The 8461-nt window shown below is 36.5% G+C and overlaps 2 protein-coding genes across 2 annotated transcripts; one reads left to right on the plus strand and one right to left on the minus strand.

The window, feature by feature from the left end:
- LOC107648622 lies at positions 80–2247 on the plus strand. Its single transcript, XM_016352423.2, has one exon. The coding sequence runs from the start codon at positions 421–423 to the stop codon at positions 1876–1878; it is 1458 nt and encodes a 485-aa protein (XP_016207909.1). The 5' UTR covers positions 80–420; the 3' UTR covers positions 1879–2247.
- On the minus strand, positions 4867–6399 carry LOC107646791 (indole-3-acetic acid-induced protein ARG7). Its single transcript, XM_021104430.1, has one exon. The coding sequence runs from the start codon at positions 5419–5421 to the stop codon at positions 5041–5043; it is 381 nt and encodes a 126-aa protein (XP_020960089.1). The 5' UTR covers positions 5422–6399; the 3' UTR covers positions 4867–5040.

Here is an 8461-nt window from a genome sequence, read left to right on the forward strand (position 1 = left end):
AGATATAAATTATTATTATTAATTAAATATTAACTAAAAATAATAATATATTTATTAGTCATTTAACATTACTTTTCTCCATAACCACGACTCACACCAATCTCATTTCTCTCTCCAAAAGAGCGTCCATCCCACCGCCTCTTCAAAGCGCGTGAGAAACCAACCACCTTCCCCAGAAAAACAAGAAAGCAGCTCACACAGAGAACACCATAGGCCATAGCCACCATCCTCCCTCCCCTTTCTCAAACCCCGTAACCAAAAAAAGTAAACCAGCAATAAAAAAAAAAAAGAAAACAAAGAGAAGGAACCAGAAACACAGAGACCCCGAAAAAGAAAAAGAACACCCAAACGCAAAAGACGAATCCGAAGAAGAAAGGGAAGAAACGCGAGACGCGAAACGCGAAAATCGTTGGAATCGCGATGAGCGAGCACCCACGGTTGCAGAACCTGCGTTCCACTGCACAAGTTCTCAGAGAAGCAACTTCGTCGTTCTCTTCGAACCTCGTAACGTTCCTTTTGCTTTCGCTTCTCATACTTTCGTTTCGCACCGTTGTGGAGAACGGAACCTCTCATGTGACCTCCTTTATCGACCGCGATCCTTCCCTCAAGGCTCTACTCTCACGCCTCGACCTCGCCGGAAACGGCCCCAACCACCACGGCGGGCGCCTGCGCCATGACGCTTCTTCCTCCATCCACCGTCACCGCCACCACCTCCACCGCCGCCGCCGTCCCTTTCTCCACCTCACCAGAGTCGGAACCCTAGATGATGACTTCTTCTCCGGCGACGACGACGACGGCCGCACGCTCTTCGGCTCTGCTCCTAAATCCGCCATCAACGGCAGTCATGTCTTCTTCGGACCCTTCAGTCTCGAATCAGGGTTCTCGGATCTCGTCATCGACGACGGAATTAGGGTTTCGGAGGTAGTTCGCTCTGGAATCACGTTCAAAGCCGACGGGTTAACTTTCGCCAGCGATGATAAAGAGCGCGGTAGCTACGAGGAGGAAGAAGAAAGAGGCGATGAAGATGAGAAGAAGAAGAGCGAGAAGGGTGATTTAGGGAATGGAGGACAAGAAATCGAGAAAAGTGTCGACCTTCAATTCTTTGTAAAAGGGTTGGAAGTTGGTCGCCGTGACGCGGCCGCACTGTTCTTCCTTGTGAGCTTTCTCTCTGCCGCTTATGGATGGGTAATTTTGGTTTTCCTTGTTACGTATTCGTGGGTACTAGGTGTTGTGTTTGTTGCTGTTGTTAATGATCTTGTAGGAAGATTTTGTTCTGTCACTGGTTTGATCTGGGATGGTTCCAGATTGGGACTCAAGAGGCTCTCTGGTTTCATCCTTATGCGGTGGGCTGTGAGGGATGCATTGACTCAGCTTCTGGGTTTGTGGTATTTTGGGGAGATTGAGGACCAGTACTCGTTCTTCAAGCTGTTTGTTAGGTTGAAATTGATGCCATTTTCGGTTATGTCGCCGTGGGTTAGAGGCTTTGAGAAGGAGATTTCTGGGTTCTTGTTCACTTGGTTTTTGGTTGATACCTTTGTGGCTTTTATATTCTCTGTTGATGCATGGGTTGCCATAGCGGATACTAGGAGGAGTGGGAGGGAGATTGTTAAGGAAGGATGTTATTTGATAACTACAATGTTGAACCAGGCTATACAGATTAAGTGCCTGGAAGCTATACTTTGTGGGTCGTTGATGAGGTGGATTTTAGGCCGGTATTGTGGGAGGTCTTTTGCCAAGATGTTTCAGTCGACTATGGAGGTTTACTTCATGGTTGCTTGGCTTGTGTTTTACTTTGCCGCTAGATGCAGGGATGCGAGTCTACAGGGTAGGAGATTTGGGCACCGAGAATTGGAGGGAATAATTGATGGTCATAGATGATACTTGACGGTGATTAGATGACAGCTTGTCATGCAGGGTTTTGTTCTCTAAGTGTAATGAACTAATGAACAATTAGCAGCAATCTTTCACTGGTTTATGTCCACAACTTCAGCAGTCTGTCTACCAATACTGCTGTTCTGTAGTTTTGTCACCAAGAGTGTGTGCAATGTGCTTTGCCTGAAGGCCAATATACTTCTTGTGTATATTCTGAATGAGGATACTTCATCTGTATATTATTCATGAAATCATTCAATTAGTTCACACATTATGTGTTGGTGATGATGATAGTCACAGATTACAATGTTTGAGAAATGGGGAATGGACGAATGGTAATGTTTTTTCTCCATGCAACATGGAGTTTTGTTATGATGACCAATGTAGCTATGTAGCTTTTTTTTTTATTTGATGTTAATGTTACATATTTTCGTGAAATTTATGCCTGAGTTGTATATCATCTATAAGAACAAGAACATAGAGATTCATCTGCAGGAACAGGGAAAATTGTTTTGAAATTATGCATTGTTTTCCTCCTTTTAGAAAGCCTTTGCAAAGTTTGTTCAGCCTTCAATCCTTAGTTAACTTGTGCTTGTGTTGCATTATCTGTAAGCTACCTTGCAGAATTTTCTGTCTTAAACTTATATTATGTGATTTTTCTGCATTGAATGAACAAAAATAAAGCTAATTCCGAAATTAGGATATGTCAAAGGGTTCTCCCAATTGTGAAGTGAATTTTTATAGAGCTGCCTTTTAGTTCTGCAAAACTGATATTCGGTGGTCACTGGTCTTACTACTTGATGTTTGCTTTTTGGTGGCTGATATGCTTATGTTGATTTGAAGGTCATTTTAAGATTGCAGGTTTTTCATGCTTCAATGTTGTTAGCTGAAAAGGGATCAACTTAAAAAGACTTATGATATGAACAACGTACTAATCCTATGGCAATTCAATGAAAAGCTATTCAATATTACAGGCAGAAAAAAAAGTACATGAAATTTTAATTGAAATCATGATGATTGTTGCATGAATTGAAGTTGTATGACTTATTTATCTATAGTCAATAAAGTATGTCACTTCATTTTGACAACAAATTTTGGCAAAGCTTCTGGTTCTATAGCATTTTCCTTTAATGAATCTACTATGTATCTGCATAATGATACCAGCTCTCTAAAGAGAGTATAATGGACGGTTAGTAGCCTGAGATCAGTGAAATACAAAATCATATAGTGGGTGTATCAGTTATCCACTCCCCCAAGATAGTATGGTGTGTGTCATGGGCAATGTTGCAAAACTAAAATTCAGTTTTAATGTTCTCATTTTGTTATTGCTCATGGAAATCCCATTAATAGGAAGTTGACTTATTTTCCATGCAATATTTTTGAGGAAAATATGCATAAGATGCATCCTTGGGATTTCATTTCATGGTCCATTTTGAATATGACTTGATAGGCTAGTTTATCTTGGTTTTCTGATAAGTCTTACATGTGATCAAGCCATGGGAAATTGGGAATTGCTAGGTTCATTGGGTAACCTGTCAAGGACGTGGACAATCTTGTAAACCGAAAATTCTGTTTAGGGTTCCCCTGTTCTCTCATTGCTCATGCCTCATGACAATCCCTCATACCAACCAAAAATCACAAGGAGCTTCTTGAGGATTTTGAACATGTTTGTGCTTCACCTGAAAATTTATGGGTTGTCATGGTTTCCTGAGTTGTAGTCTGTTCTTTCTAACCAGTGTCACTTCATGAATGACTGACCAAAGGAGCATGGTGGGTGAAGGGAGAAGTGTCCAATTATTAAGCACAATGTTTTGTACTTATCTTACATGGGACACCATATCAGCTCTTCAATCATCTACCATTGGATGAAATATCATATTCATTGAAATCGAATCCGACGATGGATGATAAATGAGTTGGCACAGTATCTCACATAAAATGAGTGCACATAACATAACTCAATTATTAATCAGCTTAAAAAGCAAGAGGCAAAGGAACACATTTGGTATTGTTAGCTAACTTGCAGTAAGCAGGTACAATGAATTCTACATATCTGACAGTTTGCAGCCTCAAAAAGGTTGAATGCAACATATGCTGAGTGGTCCTTCTTTTCTGCCGTCGTGTATGACTGTGTGTGATTGTCTCTAAGCACTAACCATGGCCCTCCCTTCATTGCCTTACCTTCCATAAATATCAGTTTATGCATGTTTTATCTGTTGGTGCCCCTGCATTTCAATTTTTCAATCCTTACTCGTTGAACTTAGACTCTGTTAAGTTAGATTACTCATACTTATGCTGAGTTGTTGAATTAGGGTGTTGTGTGGTTTCAAAGAACTTTCTAGGTATGCTGTTGGCTGCAGAAAAAGGAAAAGAAAAGAAAAGAAAAAGGAATTATTGACTAATGACAATTGAACTTTTGAGTTTTGTTTATATTGGTATTTTGCACTCTGAAAAACTTCATCTTTTGTGGCAACTTGTTCTGCTGCTAGGAATATTTTGAATGTTTGATGCACTTGTCTATGCTTCTTCCCAAGATGCAAGTGAATAATCCTTTACCCGAAGCTCATGTCTGGACTTTTGTACTATAGTTTTTAGAGAAATATTTTGTTTAACACCTATTATTTTACGCTATGTTGATACTTAGTTTTTCACTATTAAATTTGGTGTGGTTCTTATTTTAACAGTTAAACTTCTTATTTTTCACCTTTAAATCAACTTAGTTTATAATACTGATTTTTTTTAATTTATTATTATTGTTGTTGTTGTTGTACAACCCTCTCTCAACCTCAACACCGACCTGTTTATTTACATCTGTGTGCATTTATTGGTCAATAACTCTATTCTTATGCATTAAAAGTTACTTGAGTGCTAACCACTTTTAGATTATGTCATATTTAATCATATTAGTGCATTGATCTGTTGGGTTCACAGCGCTATTTCATCAAGTTTGAAAACTGCCTTTTCTTTGCTTAACTAACAAACTCTGAGTTGAAATAATAAAAATGATAGAGAAATAGAATAGGATCATCTCAGTTCCTCAATTTGATTTACATCTCTGAGCTACATGACACTTTAGCCTCAATAATCATACTTACAAGATATCAGTCATGGCTAACATATGAGCATACTCGTTAGAAGTAACAATTGATCAAACAGCATGATGGTTTCTCAGAGCCGAACAAACACCGTTTCCTTCTTCGGCGAGCTCGCACATTGGAGGACACTTAGGAAGAAGTGGTCATCACAAGGAATACATAGTTTTGAATCGGCGACGAAATCGTATTCTTCCTGAGCTTGATCAAGCAAGGCCTTGAAGAGTGGATGGTTGAGGAGTGTAACCTTGATCACATATCTCTTGCGATTCTCTCCTACATACACAACCAAGTGTCCCTTTGGAACATCACTTGGAATGGAGCATCTTTTGTGCATGGAAGGCCACAAAAACCATTCACAGAAGTATTCATAGGAAGAACAAGAAGGATTGGTAGCTCCTCTCACCACCAGTTTCTTACACTTGTTAAGGTACTCTCTCAGAAACTTTGCCTTCATAGTTATTGGCTTGTGCTACCTCAGAGAGAGAAAGAGAGAGAGATAGCAAGAAGAAAGAAGAGAGAAAGTACAGTAGTGAGTACTTGGAAGTTGGAGCACGAAAAGATTTATATTATATAATAGTGGCATGGGAAGTGCCAATGCTCTGGCGTGATGCATATGTAGCTTAAGTTAATACGATCCTTCATCAGATATATCACTATTCAATATTATATTATTACTATTACTAGGTAACTTATTGATTTTCTGTTAAGAAACGAGCCTTTGTACTATTTTTTATGGACACTTTTAATATACACTATTTTTTATAATATAAAAGGCATTTTTTTATCAATTACGAAAGATGTTCATAGTGCATCTAATATTTCTCTTTTCTGTTTAGCTGATATTACATAGACATCTTAATTTGGAAAAATCAGTGACATAAATGTCATAATTTTTAAAAGAAATGTATTGATTTTTGCTGTAACGCTTAGGAGATGTTAGTGATATGTACTTTTATAAATAAAAAGATATTTGAGATATAGTTTAATTTTTACCATTATTATTATTATTGAAGTTTGTGAGTTAGTGATGGTTGCTGATCATGCTTGCTAACTTCTTGTAAAGTATTACACCCTGAATACGAAACTGTACGAACATGCATGTCCATATCACACACACAAATAGATGTAGTCAAACACAGAGCACTATCTTATTATTTTGTGGGTTTTTGCTCCTAAATAGATAATTATGAGTAGAAATTACTCAAGGTTACATATCAATTACTTAGAAAAAGGTTACATGATTGTGACTTTTATGCTCTTTAATGCTGATAAAGTTGACTATCATATACTTTGTAATTCTTGAATGGGGCTGTGGCGTTTGATCACTGACCATACAAAGCTCTTAAAGAAGACCCCACAAAAGAGAAGCTAAGATAAGATATAAATGAAGGATGGGATAAGTTTTTTTGGGTTAAGTGTGAACCCAGTTCTTTGTTGATTCAACTAAAATTATTGAAACATCGATATTTATGGAATAACTGAAAATAATTTTCCCAAACTATATATGGGGGATAGATTTTGTGTTAGCACTTTGAGACTTGACGTAGTTGGAACTGTTGAAAATTTTCTAAGCGCTAAACTAAAAGTCGGTGAGAGGTTTTGGTTAGTGGTTGGATAATGTGACGGATGAATATGGAAGTTGATATAACAATGTTATTTTGGTTTGTGGTTGGAATAACCATGTATTATGGATCATGGGAGATGAACTAAGACACTTCCTATGTAGAATGTTTGGTGTCTCTGTCAATTATAGATTTATAGGCAAAGCAGCTCTTTTTTTCCAAGCATGCAAATGTGGATTCTAATTTTGTACTATTATTCTTATTCTTATTTGGATTGGTTTCAACTCACTATTTAACACTTCAGTAATCTTAAATTCAGTGCTTTTGTGCTTTATGCTCTAAAGAGTGTACAGACCGTACATGTGTTACTTATGACTATGCGTAGCAAGTCTTCTTTCTCTCTCTCTCTCTCTCTCTATATATATATATATATATATATATATATATACTCACTTTGTTTCTGTTTTTAGCTTTTTTGCGGACAAAAAATTTCTTAAATTTTGTCTTAGAATTAAAAAATATTTTATTTATTTTTATATTTTTCTTTTGTATTTCCTTTTTTTTTAAATAAACATGTTTTCTAATATTTGTATATCTAGAATATGAGACGTTATTAAATAAGACAAAAATTGTAATTTGTTTTTCTATGTAAATATTTTTCAAAAAGTATTTTTAAATAATTTTGTTCATTTTTTAATAAAAAAATAATTAAAAAGATAAATTAAAACTCCCTATGCCTATATCGTTACTATAAAGTCTAAATCAAGAATATTCTACACATAATATGTAGCTTTAAGATATTTTTTCGGTGTTACCAACTTACCAGCCGCTGCATTGTACAAATGAGTTTAGGACGATCTTCACTTTTTCAGGTTTCTACTACTGTCTGTTACAGGAAATGGGCTTTGCATTTCACAAGGGATGGAAAAAAATGTTTTTGGCTGCAGAGAGTGCAGAGGAAAGAATGGAGGTGAGAATTATTCATCCTCAAAACTTTGACCCTTGATAGACATAGATTTGATACCATTATCTTTGATTTGATTCCCTTTATCTTCTTTCTCATGAAATGTCATAGATGAATAGATGTTAGATTATTGATTCTATTCTTTCACTCTTTTATTTCACCTTTTTCCCCACTGTGCTGGATCCTATTATCATTCTACTGCAGTAGCTATTGCCTCTGATGTATAGGTCCACTGTCCACATATTACAATAACAAGTGCAAAGAAAATAAAGACTAGAAAAATCGAAGGTTGTAACGATTTGTAATTGGGAAAAAAAAAACTCATTATGCCCGTGTTCTGGTGGAAAAGTGGTTGAGATGGAAATTTAGTTTCCTTTCAAGAGAATCACAACTTTTGATCTTTATTTTAATTGTTTTTTATTGAAAATATGGTGAAAAATACGATTTTTTTTTATCAGACAGATTAGACACATCACAAACTCACACATACTGTATATTTATGCATGCAACATTTAAAGATTTTCACCCACTATTTTATCTCAATCAAGTTTTAAATCTGAATGCAGCACTTTAAGAAGTGCCAAGATTTGTCACTATGCTAAAACCACCTCAGCTGCGGTGGAAGATGAAATTTAATGTACCTGTTTTTCTGGTTTGTTCTTGTTAGACCGTGAGTGGTCCAATTTAATACACAAATGATGATAGTACTTGGTCTTTTGAATGGAATAGCAACGTCCAATTCACACATTTGCGGTAAATTACAACCACTTGCCTCCTGTTTTGTATGGGACAGAAAACCCTTGATGTGGGATCTTGTAGTTTATTCCATCCCTTATTGAAACATGAAAGTGGAAATTACCAAAAACTTTTGAAAAGAAATGATTGTATGACCCATAACTCATTACTTGACTCACTCTCGAAAAGCTGCTAGCAATCTATCCATTTATAATACATTAAAATATAATTTT

The sequence above is a fragment of the Arachis ipaensis genome, chromosome B06 (genome assembly GCF_000816755.2).
Source record: "Arachis ipaensis cultivar K30076 chromosome B06, Araip1.1, whole genome shotgun sequence".
In the NCBI taxonomy this organism is placed as follows: domain Eukaryota; kingdom Viridiplantae; phylum Streptophyta; class Magnoliopsida; order Fabales; family Fabaceae; genus Arachis; species Arachis ipaensis.